The sequence below is a fragment of the Drosophila hydei genome, unplaced genomic scaffold (assembly GCF_003285905.1).
Source record: "Drosophila hydei strain 15085-1641.00,03,60 unplaced genomic scaffold, DhydRS2 tig00008135-arrow-pilon, whole genome shotgun sequence".
Classification (NCBI taxonomy): Eukaryota; Metazoa; Arthropoda; class Insecta; order Diptera; family Drosophilidae; genus Drosophila; species Drosophila hydei.
Window position 1 is genome coordinate 214,354 of NW_022045844.1, and position 20,761 is coordinate 235,114.

The 20,761-nt window shown below is 44.8% G+C and overlaps 2 protein-coding genes and 1 non-coding gene across 10 annotated transcripts; 2 read left to right on the forward strand and 1 right to left on the reverse strand.

Moving 5' to 3' along the window:
• Window positions 1-1,600: 1,600 nt before the first annotated feature.
• Window positions 1,601-20,200, reverse strand: LOC111598754 (mediator of RNA polymerase II transcription subunit 15). 8 transcript variants are annotated; one of them, XM_023314160.2, is made up of 8 exons: window positions 20,135-20,200; window positions 13,818-14,158; window positions 10,753-10,847; window positions 3,905-4,062; window positions 3,160-3,441; window positions 2,075-2,495; window positions 1,883-2,010; window positions 1,601-1,766 (listed from the first exon to the last, which is right to left on the reverse strand). In XM_023314160.2, the coding sequence occupies exons 2-8, from the start codon at window positions 13,934-13,936 to the stop codon at window positions 1,674-1,676; spliced, it is 1,296 nt and encodes a 431-aa protein (XP_023169928.2). In that variant the 5' UTR covers window positions 13,937-14,158; window positions 20,135-20,200; the 3' UTR covers window positions 1,601-1,673. The 8 variants fall into 8 exon arrangements, with proteins under 8 accessions (XP_023169928.2, XP_023169927.2, XP_023169926.2 ...); XM_023314159.2 differs by having other exon boundaries at window positions 13,818-14,385; window positions 20,135-20,191; XM_023314158.2 differs by lacking the exon at window positions 20,135-20,200 and adding an exon at window positions 18,206-18,303 and having other exon boundaries at window positions 13,818-14,385.
• Trnar-ucg lies at window positions 11,437-11,509 on the forward strand. Its single transcript has one exon. It is a non-coding gene; the product is annotated as a tRNA-Arg (tRNA).
• On the forward strand, window positions 11,823-12,478 carry LOC111598755 (probable insulin-like peptide 5). Its single transcript, XM_023314163.2, has 2 exons — window positions 11,823-12,070; window positions 12,186-12,478. The coding sequence occupies exons 1-2, from the start codon at window positions 11,881-11,883 to the stop codon at window positions 12,377-12,379; spliced, it is 384 nt and encodes a 127-aa protein (XP_023169931.2). The 5' UTR covers window positions 11,823-11,880; the 3' UTR covers window positions 12,380-12,478.
• Window positions 20,201-20,761: the final 561 nt, after the last annotated feature.

Below are 20,761 nucleotides of genomic sequence, written 5' to 3' on the forward strand. Positions count from 1 at the left end.
CACACAAAAGTGCCACAAATGAAAAGTAAATAATAAGAATGTAAACCGAATGGGTAAAAGCGCATGGGAAAAACTTGTAGTTGAGTCTCGAACATGAAATTGAAATTGAAATTGAAATTGAAATTGATTTGGCCTTACGTTTAGTTATTTATTTTAACAAGAAAACCATATGTACTATTACTATAACTATCATAATTACGATTACGATTATTGTGTGAATATAATAGTTTTTTAGCAATACGATGCGGAAGTTTCAATAAAGAGCAATGTGAAAACCTTTGTAAAAATCACAAATCAAACAATGAATAGTCTTTCTGTGGGCTCGACTAGCAGGTACACCCTGACTACGTTTAATTCTGCTGTTATATATAGCTTAATCAACTCTCCTTTGTCCCACTTTCAAGGGTCTTCGGCCCTTAAAGAAAACACAAAATGCCGAAAGCAGTTTCTTCTCTCGTCGCGAGTATTCAAAAACTTGCCATTTATTGTATTTTATTTCATAGTTCTTTTTTTTTATATGATTGTACAGCAAATTGTATACATTAGGTAAGTCCATTTGATTGTTTCGACATAATTGGTTTTGCTTTTATTTTCTTTTGGGTAAGTCTGAGTGTTTTTAGTTTTCTTTGTTTCTTTATAGATCGTCAGCCGGGCGGCAACCCAGGCGCGCGCACAAAGCTCTAGAACTCCCCGCTCAAGTGGAGCAGGCAAAGGCATCCTCATTTGTTCGCCTGCCGGCAGAGAGCGAACTGCTATGCGGTCCTGTCCAAGTCGCCCGGCGACATAATTACATATTCAATTTTTAGAGTATGTATGTAACTGATAGACTCACTGAACCATCCAACTTAACGGACTATCGACATTTTTTTTAAATATGCTCGTTAACAATAAATTCGTAATATATATATATATGTATATATAACAAAAAATATAGACAAATAATCATGCAAACTCAAACTATTTTAACAATAAAACACAGCGCGAAGCAGCGCCCAGCAACACATCCAAAGCAAACCCAGACTGAAGATCTCATAAGTAGGACTCTATCGATTCAATTTACAGTAGCCCAAGGTACAGAGTCTTCAGTCGTGGTCCAATGGGCATGCCCCTAGGCGTGTCTGCTCCCCTGGTCTGTATGGTATATAAATAGATAAATCTATAGATATGTTAGTTCGTTTTCTTTAACATTTATAATTATAACAAGTTTTCATTTTCCATATCATATCCGTTTCATTTGCTAGGTCTCAACTTAAATGATAAATTGGCAACATAAAGGTTTGTATCTATGCTCCAATATACTATGTCTATATGCAGCCTGCATATAGCGCCCATATACCGAGTTCTGTCTGTGCTATGTTGCAGATATATGAGCTGCTACGTGTTAATAGAAGTGAAAGGCGTACTTCGTACCCTGAATATCGTTTCGTTGTGGCATAATTATATAAATAATGATAAATAGATAGGTAGATAGATAGATAGATAGATAGATACGTATATAAAGTTGTGTCTGTGTTAGTCAAGTTTTAAGATTAGTATAACAAAATACATATAGTTTTTGCTTTGGTTCGTTAGTCGTCGTTTTAGTAACATTTACATGATCGTATTATGTGAAGTGGGTTCCATTGATAAAGTTTCTTTCTCCATTTGCTTGCTGAGCTCTGATTGTCGTTTGCTTAGATTCCAAACATGTGCTGGGTGCCGGGTGGCACCTTATAGCTTGGATAGGTGTTGTTCAGCTGATGCTTGGCAAAGAAGGGTGTGTAGTCCTGTTGGATGTGAAAAGAATATGGTAAATAATATATATATATATATATATATATATATATATATATATATATATGTGAGTTGCTTAGAGGAAGCTGGTGCTCTAGGGTTTACTTACACGATTGACTCTACGGGGACGGCAAACGGGGCCCAGCGCCAATAGGCGACGTTCCTCGTTTTCGCGCACAGCAGCCTCCTTGTACTCCTGTGGTGGCCATTTCAAATCTCCGCGCAATTTGCTGCCTCCTGCAAGCAGAGAGATAATGCGAGTTATTGCAGTTCAGCTGGCGCTGCTGCTGCTGCTGCTTACCCTGATAGCTGACGGCGGCAGGCTGCGAAGTGTAGACTGGCGCTGGCTTCTGTGAGACGGGCGCCTCCTTGCGCAGCGTTATGATGCCAGGACTGGCGCCACGATAGCCATGCTGCTGATCAGTCTGATCCAGCGAGTAGGGCAACTGCTGCTGCTGCGGCTGCTGTTGCAGTGGCTGCTGCTGCTGCTGCTGCTGTTGTGGCTGCGAATAAGAATTGTATTGTGGTTGAGCATAGTTAGCGCCACCATTTTGCTGTGGATAGTTTGGTTGCTGGGCTTGTTGATAAGGCGACGTCTGATAAGGTGCCTGATATTGCTGCTGCTGCTGCTGCTGTTGCCACTGCTGTGGAGCTGGCTGCTGCTGCTGCTGCTGTTGATAGTTGTTGTAGGACGGTGCACCATATTGCTGCTGCGCTGGTTGCTGTTGTGGTTGTATAGTCGGTGGTGGCGGTGGTGGTGCATGCGAGTCATGGAGTTTCGGGTGCCAATCGAGACAGAGGTTATGGATGTTGTTGGTGGTTTAGGTGCAAGTGCAACAGTGAAACAGAGACACAAACAAACACAATAAACATACGCCGGAGTAAAGAGAGATAAGAAAGACAATTAAAGACTGTTACAGGTGTGTCAAGTAAATTAGCAGGAGTTCGTGGTTAATTAAATCGTTTAGCATTAGAAGCGAGTCGCAGTTTACAGCTGAAATATGCATAGAAGAAGCAGAGCAGAGAAGAGAGAAAGAGTGAGAGAAGTGCGAGTACTAAATGTGAGAGCTACAAGCAACGCTTAGGTATTTATGTATATGTGAGTAGAGGGATATATAGAGATATAGAGCCTACGTGGCAGTGTTAGAGCTTGGGCGTGCGGCCAGCTGCGTGCACTGAGAGAAATGGGACCAAAAGCCTTGCTTCAAGCAAAAGTTTCGCTGTCAGCTCAGGCAGCTGCCGGCACGCCTAAGCGCATTCATTAGGTAGTTAGTGGCTGGGGCAAGGGATTTTCAACTTTTTGTGTGTAGATAGACAGCAGCAGCAAAAGTTTCTTGCATCGGGAGCCAAAGCCAAAGGCTATAAATCCATTCAGCCAAACGGTACCTGCTGTTGATATTGTTGTTGCTGTTGCTGTTGCTGTTGCTGGTAGGGCGCAACGCCGCCAGCAGTGAAGTCGCTGTGAGACTTGGGCGTTGGTGCACCAATATGCTTCCAGCCTCCAGCAACGTTGCCTGCGGCACGATGTGGCTGCTGTTGCTGCTGTTGGTAAGACGGCTGCTGCTGCGCAGGCAACTGTTGCTGCTGCTGCTGCGGCTGTGGCTGTGGCTGCGATGCATACTGCACATCGACCGTTGGCTCCCGCGAGGGTTGTCTATTGAACTGGGCCTGCGTGTATTGGATGGGTTGTTGTGGATAGTTATAGTTATTAGCTGGGGCAGCAGCAACTGTTGCTGGTGCCGCATAATTAGTGGTTGGACCATAAACATTTTGTGCGGGTTGCTGGTGTGGTTGTTGTTGTTGATGTTGATGTTGATGTTGTTGTGGTTGCTGTAGGTGTGGCTGGGTTCGTGGCTGAACGTTGTTATAAATGGGACCCTGCAAGTGGGCAGTGAGTATTCTTTGTTAGCTGTGTGGGTGGGTGGGTTGCTGTGGTTGTGTGTGTGCTTAAGTGTGTGTGTATATATATACAGTAATGCCTCACCAGATACCCAATGACAAGTGCAGATAGAGTAACAATTATATTTACAATTTACACAGTATTTACACAGATAACTCTAAGTACTAAATCGAGATATTTATATACAGTCATGAGCTTGAGTAGGGCTGGCAGCTGGGCTGGCTTAATTACCTGAGCTGGTGCAGCATTCGCGCTGCTTGGCTGGCTGGCGGCTGGCTGTGGGTAGTAGCCACCGCTGCCTGGTGCCGGGCTTTGCGTCTGGGGCTGTGGCGTGAACTCGCGCACGATGCGCTCCTCAGAGGCCGGGGGCCAGGCGACGCGCTTGTAGCCTGCGGGCGGAAAAACAGGGTGAGAACAGGTATAACGACAATATGCAAGTGTGTGGGCGGCGACTGTATGTGTGGGTCGCCAAATAATACATTCAACATTCAACAAAATGCGGCCAACACGCGCAGCGACGTGGGCGTCGCTGGCCTTGATGATGCACACACAAATAGAAGACAAAGAGAGAGAGAGAGAGGGGGGGAGAGAGGCAGAGTGGGGCGGGTGTGGTTGGTTGTTGGGGCAAATATTAAAGATTCTCGCTGGCTCAGTGCAAGACAAACAATTTGAAAATGATTTAAGCCAATTAAAAATGTACAATATATAGAGAACGAAGCATATAGCTGACTTTTCGAATTTCAAATTTCAAACTGCAAATCAGAGGCTGCTGTCATTGTGTCTAAATTTAGCTGACGATTCAAAAACAAAGAATTTGCAGCGGCAGCAACAGCGCCAGCTGTGACGCTGATAGAATTGACACATACGTGCAGGCGTGCGTGGGCGTTGTTCGTGCAACATGTTGCTGTTGTCGCTGAACCAAACAGTAGCAACAGCAACAATATGAGTTGCTATGTTGTTGACTGCTTTGTGGCTGTCACTGACTGTTGCTGCTGTGAGTTATTGATGGCAACCGCAGCTGCAATAACAACAGCTGCGTAGGTGTTGCTGCTGCAACATGTTGCTGCCATGGGATTGCAGCAAAGGCAGCAGCAGACATCACATGTTGCTGCTGTGCCTGAGTATTGCTAAGAGCAATGGCAATAGCAATGCTAGCAGCAACAGCTGCTGTGCAGGCAACATGTTGCTGTTGCCGTTGCAGCAACAGCAATGGCAATGACAACATAGCAAAGCTGTTGCTATTATGTCTCAGTGTTGTTGTTGTCGTTCATTGCAGGACCAGCAATAACAACAGCAATTCTGATGACAGCCAGTGAGCAAGCAAGAGCTGTTGCCGCTGTAGCGCCTACATCGAGCTGCAATTGCAGCAGCAACAGTTGCTCTGAGCGAAATCAGTCGAAATGAAGTTCAATATCAATATGCAATGCGTTTACCCTCCATGTTCTTATAGTTCTGGTTAATCAGTCTCCACTGTGCGCCCATTCTGCAGCTGAGTTGAGTTCTCCTTGCTTAGGTGTTGGCTGCTTAAGTATTTATGATCGAGCGGCGCGCGTATAAATAAATATTTTTTTGATATTTTCGCAGCTTTTCTGATTTTCTGATTTTCTTTTCTCTTCTTTTCTTTTCTTTTCTTTTTTAATGACTTTGTTGTTGCGTATAAAATAACAAAAAATATCTGTGCGTGGGTGTGTGATCCACACTCAAATTATGATCTTTCTGGTACACACAGACGCTGAGGAACCGTTATGTAATAACAAGTTAATTAATTGATACGTTTGATTAGTGAAGGTTGCTAGATTTTGGTTTTGCTTTTGGTTTTTAGTCGGAACACCACAAAAAAGTCGTTTTCAATTTCAATTTTATGCAAATTAATTGGCAACAGCAATTCGAGCTGGCGCGCGTTTCGTTGAATAATTTTCTATATATTTTTCTAATTTTGTTATATTTTTTTTCGTCGATTTTCGATATTGATCGTTCGGACAAAAAGTTCAAAAAATCAATTTGAATTAAGTTTCTATTTCTATATCTATTTGCTAATTCGTTCGCGTTGGCCGCGCGATATCTGTGTGCCTTCGATGTATGCTACTAAGTGAGCAGCGCGCTAAATGCTCGGCAAATTATTCAACCGATCCGAAAGCTAATCCCCACAATTTCACACATACAGAGAGAGTGAGCGAGAGAGAGAGAGTGAGCGAGAGAGAAGGTGGGGGTGTGCGAGCATAAGGTGTGAGAATTTTTGCAAAATAAAAAAAATAATAAAAACTACTTTTGTGCGCTTGCTTAAGAATGAGCTGCGCTAAATACACGCAAATTAAATAGCTGTTAATGATGCTTGGGCCTGAAGCCACCCGCCACCCGCTCCTGCTGCCCGCTGCTAGCTCCTCGCTTCCTCGCTGCCTCCTGCTCGCACCTGATCTGCTTTTCTGCATTGTTTACACCTTCGATTTTTGATTTGTGCCGCACCTTGGCTACTTGGCAAGGCCACGCACACAGCTATATTTTGCACACATTGCTCAGCTGTGCTTTAAATATAATTATATAAATCGCTTAGCAATAGGAATGGATCGTGGATCATATAGCCAGAAGAGTGCTTGAGTGGGCGGCCAACAAAGTCAACTCAAGTCGCCAAGTCCATGGCATAGTATACACAGTCTGCGCTGTCTGTGAGTCAAGTGTATCTGCCCTATGACTAGTTGGCGGGCTAAAATTAAATGGCCAACAATAAGCGAAACAAATCTGTTTTTAAACGTATTCGCACAGGTGTACGACAAATGTTGGCTCATTAAAATTATAAAATAAATGCAACAGATCGAATAAACATTAACAAATTGTTGTCTTTGCGCTTGTTAAGCAGGCTTAAGTACTTGATTTATGTGTGCCTCTAAAGGGGGCACTTGCCTCTCAGATAGCGTAGTTTATGTTATTTCAATAGCCGACACCTTGTGCTGCGTGTGACCTAGTCTGCGCCTTGAAGCCACCTGGCTAAATGCTTGAGATGTGTCATTATTTCGCGAAATCTCTTTCGATCTGCTGTCGACTGTCAATTTTGAGCTATCCTATAAATAACTATATACATAATTAGTTAGCTCTCTGCTGCAATTGGTTGGATACGAGCAAGAATTTGAGGTACGCTTTGAAGTGCCGTCGACTGATGATGTCTTGGCAAAAATTGTATATCAAAGCAAAGCAACAATGCTTTGTGTACCCTGTGGGTAGGGTATATAGAAGTAGGGTATATTGAAGCAAGCGTGAGCATTGGCTGCAACTGAAGCTGAAGCTTAAAGCTGCTTAGTTACATATGAATGGCTTAGGGCCAAGTGGAGTCTATTATAAGCTTTAGTCAGAGAAGCCTAAAATATCACAGATATATAAACACATATTACAGGGTATCTTTCCGCTTAAAACACGCTCTCTTCAAGCTTCGACAGGCCCTACATTTATATGCTACAGGGTATCTTAGAGTGTCGTCAGCTGCAAGCCACAAAAATCCTCATTCACAGTGGAGCTGCCTTACAGTTTGACATGCACTGCTTGCAGCACTTTGACAGACATTGAACACAGAAACGACATCGGACATCGGACAGCACAGGGTTGGGCAACGCACCTTCAATGCCTATATAGGGGCGTGGCGAGACATTGTCGAAGGATCGATTGACGCTGCGCTCGCGTGGCAGCTCCTCGCTGCTGCCTGCCAGCGACTTGAAGCCGAGATGCGCCTCGCGCTGCGCATCCAGGCCCAGGCCGTGCTGCATGAGGAACTCGAAGGGCGGCGGCTGTGAGTTGCAGCGTGGCGTGGCCGGCGGCGTGCCCGCCAGCATGGAGGACGAGGCGCACATGCACTGCTGCAGTGGCTCCGTGGCCGTGTGCACCAGCAGCCCAATGTTGTGGCCTTCAAGCTGTGGCACATGCGTGTACTTTGCCTCCCTGGGCGTGGGCGTGGAGGATTTGAGCTGCACTGCATTGAGCCCAAAGGGCGAGCTGCAGCGCTGTGCGGTGTCTATCAGTGGCGCAGGATACTTGCGCAAGGGCAACGGACTGGGCGAGCGACTCAGCTGCCAGTCCTTGGGCTGAGTCGGAGCAACAGTTGCTGTTGCTGCTTCTCCTTCAACTCCTGCTGCAGCTGGCGTGGTTACAATCTCCACCTCGCTGCGTTGCCGATGCAGCTGCTCCCTCGGCTGCTGCTGCTGCTGCTGCTGCTGCGGCTGCTGTGTCTCCTCCCAGGAGATTTGCCGCGAGATGTAGGGACTGCGTATCTCGTAGGTGGACTTGTAGTTGGCCAGCGACTCGTTCTGCAGGTTGTCGAGGCGCCACTGATCTGCCTTGTTGAGCTTGCCCCAGCCATGCGGCGACTCGCGACACTCGCCACACACAGCGCACCAGCTGCCCACCTGCTGCGTCTCACCTGGCTCGTGTGGGCAAATGGGCGTGGCAGTCAGTTGATCGTTGAGGCATTCCTTTAGCTTCTCCTCCTGCTCCGTCCTTAGCTGCTCCTTTTGCTGCATCTTAAGCTTCTCCTCCTGCTCTGTCCTCAGCCTCTCCTCCTGCTCCGTCTTTAGCTTCTCCTTTTGCTGCTCTCTTAGCAGCTCCACCTGCTCCAATAGCTGCTGCTCCTGCTTCTTCAGCAGCTCCCTCAGCTTCTCCCTTTGCGTTTCCTTTTGCATTTCTTTTAATATTTTTTCCTGCTCCTCCTCCACCTCCCCCACCTCCCCCACCTCCTCCTCCTGTTGCTTCATTGATTTCACTTCACTTTTTGCATCGGCTGTCGTCGATTGCTGCTGCTCCTGACACTCGACTGCACTGCTCTCCTTGTCAGCCAGCAGCTCCTCTGGCTGCGTGGCCTTTCGCTTCTCTGTGGCTGTGGCTGTGGCCGTGGCTGCTGCCTTGCTGCCCGTCGACAGCTGCTCATAGTTGGCAATTACGTCGGACACATGTCTGTAGTCCAGGCTAAAGTCAGACTCGTGCTCCTCGGCCGCCTCCTCGATGAGTACGTGCTGTGCCGTGTCAGCTGTTGGCGTTGTCTTGTGCTCCACGTGCCCGTCGCTGTCCAGCGCAATGGCAATGCGATGCAGATCCTCTAGAGCACGCTCCACAATCGGCACGTTCTCGGCGGGCATGGCAGCGGGCTCCAGGCGAGGCTCTGGGCTGTCCTGCTGCTCCTTGGGCTGCAGTTGTATGCCAGCTGCGCGGCAGTAAATCTGTCTTAATATGGCCTGCAGAGGACTCTCCACAGCCAGGATGGGAGATTGCCTCGACGCGAACATGTCCCACAGCTCGTTGCTGTGGCTGCTGCTGATTGGTTTCGGTGGTGCAGCTGGTGCAGGTGGTGCAGCTGGCTCTGCTGCAGGCGTAGCTTGCGCTGTGCGCTGCAGCGCAGTCTTGGCGTTCTCCATATACGCATCAATCTGACGCAGATGCTCCGCTATGGACTGTTGGATGTGGGCATACTTCGCCTCGAGCTGCGCGATCTCCACATGCGCCTCGTGCTGCTTGACCTGGCTGGCAGCCTGATCGTAGACGCCGCCCTGGCGTCGTGCCTGCATGTCCTTGGCCTCCTGCCGCGACTTGGCGCGCAGCTGCAGCAGCGGCACTGCGGGCGGCGGCGGCGGCAGTGGCGGGGGCGTGGGAATGCTGCTGGGCTGGCTGAGCTGTGTCTTGTACCTGCTAGCGCTGTCCTGGCGCTGTAGCTTAATGCCGCTGGTGGCGCTGACATAGGTGGCTGGCGGTGCGGCAGCGTCGTCTGGCATGTTGCGTGGCTCCTGGCCGGGACTCGGTGTCGCCTCGTGCACGGTGATCGGTATAATGCGTTCGTTGCGCGTTGGGGCATCGAGTGTAGTTGCGGCCAGGGCCAGCGCCATTTGCTGCTGCTGCTTAAGTGCCAGGCTGTCAGTTGACGTGGATCCCTTTCTTGGCAAGCTCCCATTGTGCGGCCTGGCAGAGGCAGCTGCTGCTGCCCTTTCGCCGGGCGTTGCGGGCAGCGGCAACGTCTCCAAATCTATGTCAGCTGCTGTCAGCTGCAGATTGGCCTTGGGCTCCTCCTCGCTGTCGCCGTCGTTGGCGTTGTCTGTGTCGTAGCTGATCCTCAGCTCGGTGGCCAGCTTGATGCTGCGCCGTTGCACCTTGGGCGTGCCACTGCCGCTGCCGCTGCCGCTGCCGTTGCGCGGCTTCTGTGGTGGCAGCTCCGTGGCAGCGCCCGCGGCCACAGCTCGCTTGCGAGCGCGTCCACGATCCAGCGAATACGATTGCCGCTTCAGGCGCGGCCGATAGCTGCTCGCGCCCAGCTTTGCCTCGGGCGTGGCGGGCCGTTGCTGCGTCAGCTGCTCGTAGTACTCACACTTGGGCGCGACCAGGCCGAGGTCCGCATCGGCGGCCTTCGTCTCGGGCGCCGAGAAGCCCTTGGCCTGTGCTGTGAGCTGGCAAATGCTGTCGGCCGATTGCTCTGGCTGCATGTTGCAGGCATCTGATCTGCTCTGCCGCTGCCTCTGGTTCTGTATCTGCCTCTGCCTCTGCCTCTGCTGCTGCTGCTGCTGCTCCTTTATTGTTGGCTCCACAATTCTCGTGGGGCTGTTGAACTTCTCGCGCAGCACATCGATGCTGTGCGTGGGCGTGGCTGCGTGCGTCACTGAGGCACTATGCAGCGCCTCCTGCTCGGTGGGCGGCCAGCTGTGGTCGCGCTTGGGCAGCTGTCGCCGCGTGGACAGACGATTGATGCGCAGCACCGTCTCACGATCAATGACCACGTCGTGCTGATGGCTCAGGTACTGCGACTTGATCTGATCCAGCAGCTGCTGGTGCGGCGCATGATGCGGCGGCAGCGTCTCCTGACTGCCGTCACGCTGCCTGCTGCGACTTGGCCGTGGGCGAGCATAAAAGTCGCCTATGAAGCAATTTGGGCTTTAACTCGGAGCAAAGCAAAGCAAATTAAAGAACACCTAACGGAACACTTAACGGAACACATTACATTGTGGGCGTGGCAGTTGTTGTTGAATGTTGAAAAGGTTTTTAATTGTTCTTTGTTTGCTTGGACAAAGGCACACACACACACACACACATACTTAGACAGGCACACTTATAGCACCTACCGCATTTGATTTGTTGTTCCTCCTCCTCAACAGCGCGCAGAACAGCGGAGTTGGCCAGGTTCAGGGGTTTTGTGATTTGTTCATCGATTTCGATCCTAAAAAGTTAAATAAATAAAGTAAATTGTGATAAAATGTAAGCAAAGCTAGTAAAAGTAAATTCCAATTAGACAATATTTCTTCTTTTTGACCTTGTTAAGTAAAAGCATTTAAAAAGACCTTAAAAATTCGAAATAGTCCAATAAGAATATATTCTAATAAGATTTGTGTGCATGTACACAAAATTCCAGTTAGATTAAGCGAATTTTCGCTTATAGGCAAACAGCTTTGTTTGATAAGCCTGCGAGATAAGCAAAATAGTTCGTTTAAAGTTAACAAACAAAATAAACAGCCGCCAGCTGGTACTTAGCGCCCATATTTGATGGCTATAAGTGGCTCTCAAATCGTGTATATATATACAAATACAAATTATATATAAAATATTCATGTCAATTCTATAATTAGAAATATTGCTGTCATAACAGTTGTGGGGTGACTGCCTACTGTTTGAGAGTCACACAAAACACTGCTTGCTATTGTTTGCCATAGCATGTGCTTGCACTGCTTTGCAAGTTGTATACACAAATAACACAATTTTCCCGCGCTGTGAACCGCTTAACTGCACGATTAGACGAATCATTTCAACAAGACCGTGTGGCCTAATGGATAAGGCGTCGGACTTCGGATCCGAAGATTGCAGGTTCGAGTCCTGTCACGGTCGAAGACAGTTAACTTTTTTATTTATTTTTTGCATTTATTATTTTATTTTTGCTAATAGCGAATTTGGATTATGTCATTTTTTAGTATAAGCTGTTCTATTTATATATATTTTGCTTAAAACGCAGCGCATAAATTTATACAATTACCGAGCACACTCTGTCTGGTCTGCCTTACCCACCTATTGCTCCAGTATTTGTGACCTGCAACCCACATGGAGCCCTTGTGGCCAATGAAAAATAATCGAGATTGACAGGCGAGCGCCTACAGCCAGATATAAAAGCCCTTGCCACGGCGAGCAACTAAACCACATCTTGTGCAGCAGCTAAACAGGCACAACAATTTCCACTTTCGATCAAACTCAGGCACTGCAGAATGGCGAATAGGAAACAAGTGTTGTTGCTGGTGCCGTCAATGCTGGTGGTGGTGGTGCTGCTGCTGCCGATGCTACACGGCGCGGAGTCAGTGTCCAGGATTCAGGTGTGTGGTTCACGGCTAAGCGAAACCATCTACGCCGTCTGCCGTGGAAAGTTTGTGCCCATTCAGCAACGCAAACGCGGAACCTGTGAGTATATGTTGCAGTGTGGCAGCAGCAACTGTTGCTGGCACTGCTGCAGCTGATTGGCTTTGATTGGCCAAGCCGTGCAGGCAATTTACATTAACGCATTTCTGCATTGCAGTGGATCTCTTTGACTACGTCGACTCTCAAAAGGAGCCCAACGAGGACAACGATTTGGACACGCTTCAAGAACTGGGCGCAGGAGGACGTCACAGCTCCCTGATGGCGACCAGGCGCTTAAGGCGTGGCGTCGTCAATGAGTGTTGCCTCAAGCCGTGCTACTATAATGAAATGAAAAAGTATTGCGACTATTGAAGACTTCCGACACACGATGAATTCAGAAATCCACACCAAATCCTATTCTTATTATATTCCACGTATTTCTATTGAAGCAAATTAATAAAGACAAGTTGCAGAGCCTAAGAAGTGCTGAGTCTAGTAAATCTATATCTTATCTAACTGAGCAAACAGACGCCTGTGCACGATAACGAGCATTCACTGTCGCTCTAGCCATGCTTCACTGTAGCTGCTGGGCAGCTACTATGAGTCACACGCGCTACGGGGCAGCCAGATCACAAGAAGATGCATCACAACTTTTGGCTAGGCGCCTGCAATGTGTTTGTTGACATTGTTGTTGCTGTTGCTGCTGCTGCTGCTGCTGCGAGCTACCCCATTAATTTGTGCGTGTGACTCATCGATGGTTAGTGAATTGTTTAACAATTATATAAAAAAGTTAAGTATCTAACGGATGCCTGCCACATGATTAACATACATTGTGAAAGGCTGTTGCTGTAGCAGTTGCTGCTGCTGTAGCTGTTGCTGCTGGCAGCTAATGTTTTGATATAACTTTAGTGTGTTTGCACACGCGAACGCGCTTCACAGTATCTGCTCGAGGCTGTTTCAATTTTCACTTCAATTCAATTGCTTGAGATACTTTTCGGCTGTTGCACACACACGTTTTGTCGCACGCATAGACAACGTATAACTGAAAGGCTACTTAGCGCGTTTGGCGCTGTTTAGCTTAGGCCGGTTTGGTTCAACAACAATTGCTAACAACAATGCCAGAGATAATGTTGTAGTTGCTTCCCAATTTGGCGGCGACAGCAGCGGCAGCGGCAGCTACAAATTTCAAGTCCACAGCATCTTTGAGATACGCGCTGCTGCTGCTGTTGTTGTTGCTGCTGCTGCTGCTGCTGTTGCTACTTATGTATAGCATTTGGTAATTACAATTAAAAGTCAAGCGATTTTAATTGTGCGCTGTCTGTGTGTGTGTGTGTGTGTGTTACAAATTGAAAGCAACTGCAGCTACAAATCGCCAACAGTTGTCGCTGGCAGCGCTGCCGCTGCGCTGACGCTGCCGTCTCGCTGCACTGCACAAAGTGCGCCTCGCAGCTGCGCTATATCAGGCACTATATATAAATATATATTAATGTGATTCGTATATATATACGTATGATGTATGTGCAGACGTATATAGCCTCTACATTAATGTGTTTTCATGTGCACCTGTGCAGCAGCCTTAGATAGCAGATATAATAGCCACAGAGGCTGCCGCATGATGGCGGCTAACTCAGGTTGACTGGGGCGAACCCTTTGCTAGTTTAGCCTTTGCTTTTGCCTCTGCTTTTACGCTATTCTCCGCTACCCTTTCTTTCTGTTTTAAGGGCCGCTTTCTTTCATCTTTCACTTTGGCCCTGGCTCTATGAAATTATGCATTTAAATGTGTTAAGGGGAATTATTTCGTTTAACTTACCCGTCGGCCCCGAAGGCCTTCAGCTCGCGATTCAGCGTGGCCTTAACGTTCTCCTGGGAGTAGAGGCCCATTGGTGAATTGAATTGCTTGTGCACAAGTTTGCGTTGTATGGCGGCCATTTTGTACTTGTTGCTGTTGTTGTTGTGGCTGTTATACGCACTGTTGTTGTTGCTGCTGTGGCTGTTATACCGTTTGCCTTGTCTTCACTTGAGCTGCGCTTTTGCGTCTTCTTCTTCTTCTGCTTGCTTCTCAGCTTGTTTATGCACTCGGTAGCTTTTGCTTTTGGCTCTCAGCTCTTCTGCTTCTTCCCGCTGTTTGTTGTCCGGCTTGTCCTCGAAAAACTTTTAAATTATTGTTGATAAAAAATATTTTAAAATTTTACTTTAGCCAGAGACTTCGGCAGCTTATAGGCTTAACAATTGTTGTTGTTCGTTGAGGTTGTTGTTGCTGTTGTTGTTGTTGCGATTCTAAACAATTAGCCCCAGCTTGAATTATGCATATATGTATGTGCGTAGCTAATAAGTAGCTTAATTTAAATATCGTTAATCGTGTGGTTCGTTGTTTCGTTCTGTAATTAAAATGTCAAATGCAAAATTCGTTAGTTCAATAAATTGGTAATATATTACGCCAATCTCTACACATATATATTTATACATATCCCTCTTATATCCCTGATATATAGCTTATTATTTATGGCTGTCATACAGATGATTACATATATGCATATGTGTGCGTGAGCATGTCTATATACTCATATATGTATGTGTGTGTGTGCCTACAGACTCATTTCCGGCTCATCAAGTTCCGTTTTTACAGTTTTAAATATTCATATTCATGTCATCTGCCACGAATGAGTCCCCGTTGACAACTTAATCCGCCTGCTGCCCACCCTTATTACGCATATTACTTATTCCAGCAACATTTATTGTAGTATTTATGAAGGTCCCTCAAGAACCTCTTGATATTCTGCATACGATTTCATATGCATGCAAATCTTATAAGCCTTTTAATTGTTATTGCTGTTTGCACAGATTTCATTTATGATTCATTTTTAATTGAACTCTCGCGCTTGGCTCAAAATCTTTTTCAAGTCTCTTGCATATGTTTTATGTTTCCCCATAAAAAGAGCATTTAAATATGAATTCATTCAAGTGAAATTTACTATAGAATTCATTAACAGATATAGGCTATATATAGACCGCTAAAATATCTCTTTCTGTTATATATACTTCTTTAACTGTCGTAGGCAAGTAGAGCAAACGTATAACAGACAGCTGCACTGTTATAACTGTCTTTATATTTGAAGACTATTTGACCTACAACAGCTGCATTGTTAACAGTTTGCTGCACTGTTAAGTGTAGTACTGACTCTGTTATATGACTTCAGCACTTCTATTCAACTTAACTTAACAGTAGCACAATTGTATTAACATTTTAATGCAAATTCATTCAGGAAAAAGTTTGCATATAACTAAAAATCAAATATTAATAACTTTTATATAGAAATAAAATTTGTATATATATATGTATGTATATATGCGCATTCCAAATGTTGCCAATCAAAAGCAGCTGCTTCAATGTCAGCGCTCCACATAAAATAAATATATAACACAAACACATAGATAAGTCTCTCTCTCTCTCTATATGTATATAACACATAATTCCATTATAAAAATATTGCTACTGGAAACAGCATTAAGCACATTCAGCTATATTTTGCATATATATCAGATATATTAGATATATATATACAAATTTTTATGTGTTCTGCCTGTTGCTTCGCATTTTGGTTGTTTTTCTTCGTTTCGGCGACACAAATCTTTTGTAATTATAATTCTCATTATTTTCGGCTTGTTTTACAGCTGTTGCAAACAAATTACAAAATATTATGAATACTCGATTGTCGCGCTTTCCAATTCTTATATATAGATATAGATAGCTGTATATATATTTATAGAGGAAGATGGATCCACTCACTACTGTCACATTTCAAAATGTAGCTTCAACTAATTTTTGGGTTGCTGAAATATTATTATTTTTATATGTTAAATTCTGTTCAGTTTTATTTTTTGTCGTTTAAAAATAGATGCGACAACGTCTTAATATTGAGATATGCTCACTTTTTTGCTATGCTACAATAATATTTTTCACACGCACACAGGCGCACACACACATGCATACAGATGCCCCACAAAAATTCTCATTTTCTTTAATTCCAATTCTGCACTCTCTTTCGCTCTACTTCTCTCTCGCTCCCTCTCTCTGTCTCTTTCACTCCTGGGCAAATTCCCGCCTTGTGTGTCACCTCAAATAAAATTAGCAACTTTGAGCAAATGGCATTATACAGATTTGCGTCATTTCTGCTGTCTGTCCGTCTGCCTATTTGTCTATACGTCTCTTCCACTATTCATCTGTCTGTGTACTAGGTTTATGTGTGTATGCGTGTGTGTGTGTGTTGGCCAGCATGAGGAAATAGCAGTCTGTTAACGAACATAATTCCAATTCCAATTCTTGTTGTGTTCATTGCTGCACATCAAATTGTTGCAGCTCAAAGGAGAATGAAGAAAAAACGAAAGGCATAATGGAATGTGCACGTGTGTATGTGTTTTTGTGTGTAGTTAGAGCCAAATGACGCATAGGAGCTTGCGGAACTAGCAAACAAGTGAGAGTGACATATATTGGAATATCTAACATATTTGCTGTTTGCGCACTGGAATACAACAGTTCGTTGAAATCTTTAGCATAATTGCTGTGTATGTATAACAAATGTATAACAGATAAAGAATATTTGTGCAGTGTTTTTGTCTTACCTAACAGAATTGCTAATTTTGCTGGCAATGCTAAAATCGTGCAGTCCCACCTTCTCTCTGTTATATGGCTCTTGCAGTATAACACACGTATAACACTCACATGCAAGACTTGTTGCAACTGCCAGTTAATGTTAACTCAACAGCGTTTTCGCTCTATAGCTTTGGCAGTTCTAGCAAGTGTCAAACGTATAACAGTTCTGTTAACATTTCTTTCTGTTATACACGTATTCCAGTTATGCACACAGTCGAGCGTATAACATTTATATATATTTGAAAGCTGCTTGACCCACAGCAACTGCATTGCCAAGTTTCCTCTCTCTCTCTTTCCCCTCTCTCTTTCTCTGTTAGTTCGACATTAACACAATTGTGTTCAGACAGCATTTAATTATTTTTTCATGTGTTCCTGTTTATTAAATTGTAATTTCCCACATACTTGAAAGTAAAGCAATTTGTCTTATTAGATGCAATAAATTTCTTCTCTTCTGCTGCGCTTACACCTCATGTGCTCATTGAATCTAGAGCAAACAAAAAGTGGCAATAAAATTCGAAGCTATAATACTTCAAATTATGTGTGTGGGTGTGCGTGGGTGTAAGTATGTGTGTGTGTATGCTCCCGTTGATTTGCAATTTGTGCGTTTTAATTGAGCTGAATCGCAGCTGTGGCCTGCAGCCGCACGAAATGGCAACGGGGTTTGCCTACGTAGGCGTGGGCGCCGTAAAGCATGCAACACTTTTGCGTGCAGCACTTTGGGCCAACGGCTTCACGAAATTAATCAGAATTTAATAAAATATTATGAAAATGGCAAGCAGCAGCCGGAGAGGAGCGCCAGCAGCCACTACAATGCACTGCATGCTGCCCACTTGATGTCCAATTAAAGTTTTACACCTGCACACACACTGGCACACTAGCACACTCTCACAGGTGTACTTAGCGTGGTATTAAAGTGCGCCTGAATTGCGCGCGAGTCTCGCATAAAAAATGCAGGCGCAAAATAATATTGTTTCAAACAAAAAAAAAGGAAAAGTTCTGAGCTGCGTGGCTGTGTGTGGGTGTGAGTGGGCGTGACTACTCTGTGGCGACACGCCGCGCGTGCAGCAAGCGTGCCAGGGAAACAATATGTGAGAGTTTCATTGAAATCAGGTGCGAATATTCTTGCATTTGCATTGAAGCTCGCAGATCTGTAGAAATATACATATATATATATATATATATGCATGATGTATATAAAAATATATATGTGTATATATATCTGACGATACAGCAGTGCGCTGTGCTTAACGCTTGGCCAAATGCTTGCCAGGCATTTGCAGAGCGCTGTTTGATTTAATTATTAGCCAGCAGCGTGTGTAGTATGTGTGTGTGTGTGTATCTGTGTGTGTGTCTCTGTCTGTGTCTGTGTGTTTGGTTTGTTTTAGTTGAATTGCTAAAATATTTCATGGCACATTTAATTTGTTTACAGTTTCTTTTAACGCTGCCAGGCAACCCGAATTATAATTAACGAATATTCAACAAATTGTTTATGCGAATTGGCTTGTGTGTGTGTGTGTGTTTGTGTGTGTGTGTATTTGTGTACTCACCGTCTGTCGCAATGTGGCGCTGCTTAATCCAAAAATCATGCCAACAAATTGCACACAAAGTTCGCTGCGTGTCTGTGTGGCACCTGCCTTCGGCTGTGTCTGCGCCTTTGCCATTGGCACGGGCACGCCATGTGGAACAAACTGGAGCACCCGGAGACCACAGAGACATATTCGGCTTTGGGCGCGTATACGGCCACGTTCTTCCGCGGCCGTTACGGCCAACCGGCGTTTTGTAAGCGAACTGAACGGAACAACACGGCGCAGGCTGCTGCCATCAGCACCAGCACCAGCAGCAGCAGCAGCAGCCAGCTGCGACTGCCGTTTGATCAACAAGAAGAACTTTACGCAATGATCATGCGTTTCGCTTTTCGTGTTCACATCATTCTACAGTTTCACATCTTCAACAGCCGAACAATTCTGTCTGTGTCTGTATCGCTAACTGCATGTGTGTGCTTCAGCTTGTGTCTAAACGATGCTGGGCACAGTGGCGTCCACGCATAAAGTGCAGAGCTTAGCAAATGCAATGTAAGTCCATTTATAAGGACAACCGATTACATCTCTAGATATTCTAAGCTAAATTCAACTATTTTTATATATTTCATTCACATTTGCGCAAGAAAATGTTTTTTTTTAAGTCAAATAAAAACATTAAAACAATGTTTTCTATTTATAAATTGTATAATTTATATTTAAATATATAGCAACTTGCGTCTTGTGCGTCTTGTATTTATATATTTTAAATAATTAAAATACAAAGCGCCTAATAAATTAAGTAAATTACTTTTGGCTGCTTGTCAAGAAAACATTCGCCTGATTAATGGGCCGAGATAAAAGAGTCTGTGACACCTCCTCAGAAATGACTCAATTCTCTAATTCCAATCAGATTAGCTGAAGCAGTCTAGTTGACTAATAGTACGTGTACTGGGACTAGGCAACTTCTGAGGTAAGCTACTGTAGACACACATACGAATACATGTGCATAGCTAGAAATGTATTTTTGCCACTCTCTCTCTCTCTCTCTATAAACAAGAAGCGCAACAACAATAACAACAGTCGAGACAACTCAAAGTAGTTTTGGGAATAACAAGAAGGCAAAAAAAAGCACAAATGAAATATGAAAAGTAAAATATGTGTTTGAACAAAAAATGAAGCCAAAGGAGAAGAAGCAGAGGGAGAAGAAAAGGAAAATAGCAGCAGATTGTCAGTTCATCGATGGACCCGAGGCTAAAAGCTGCTGCAGTCAGCGACAGTCCAAAGCAGCAGCAACAGATACATAGATACAAATGTATCTATAGAGCTATGAGTGCGTGCAGCTAGTGTGTGTGCAAGTGTGTGTGTGTGTGTGCGTGTGTAGCGCTGCTGTGGCCTCGTGGACTATTACAGAATATTTTTATTGCTGCGCCGCGCCAGCTCCGCACACAGCAAACGCTAGAAACTCGGTCTCAAATATTCTATTTTTGAGTTCACAAAAAATTCAAATTTATTTTGAAAACTTATTTTCTTGAGCGTAAATAGGAAAATGTCACTTAATTGTTTTGCCGTTCGCGGAATTTTTTATTGCAGTTTTTTTTTGGATTTTTTTGGGACTTTTTCAATTGCTAATTGCGCTTTAAATGCTAATTAGCTGCGTTGCCAAATTGCCAGAGTATGTTTGTTTGCTTTCACTCATTTGTATCATTCATTATTCTTTTTTTTTCCATTTTCTGTTTCAGTATCATTTTCATTTTCATTTTCATTTTCATTTTAATTAAATTTTGATTGCACGCACGCGCATTTTTGCTATCGTCGTCATATCAGATGCAATTTTTTGGCTTGTTGGCGACGTCACAATAACAATGCACAATGCACTCACGCACACACACACACACACACACTCACACACAGGTGTCACTATACACACACAGGTACGGGGCACACGGGCACACACACCTGCAATTTGTACGCTGTGCACTGTCAGCGACTACGACTGAGACTACAAATTCTGACAGCCTGTTGGTTGAGTTGACCACGTTCGCGATGCGAATTATAATTGTTACTCTCGCTGCTCGCCGTGCTGTTTTCACGGTTCGGTTTTTCATATACAACAACAGCGGCAACAACAACAACAAACATTCAACACTTAGCCACAAGTCGTTTCATCCAAAAAGTTTGCAAAGGCAGCGAAAAGTGGCGGCTGCTGTTGCTGTTGCTGCTTAGCTGTGGTTTTCATGGAAAATGGAAAATGTATGACACACACACACACACACACACACACATACATATACACTCCACCACACACGTAGCCAGTACCTATACCTATAGTTCGCCCACACACAGACTTATAAATGTTGTCTGTCTGCTTTGGCTAATCGCGTATTTTGATACAGCCTCCAACTAAAGAGCCTGCACAAGGCAATAAATATTAGTCACACGCACACACACACACACGGACAGTCTTCGCCAGCTAATTAACTACACTATAACGAACTGTTTATATACACACATAGGCACCTCTATATACCCACCTATCCCATACAGCCGTTGTACAAAAACATATTTGAAACTTTTCTTTTTTAA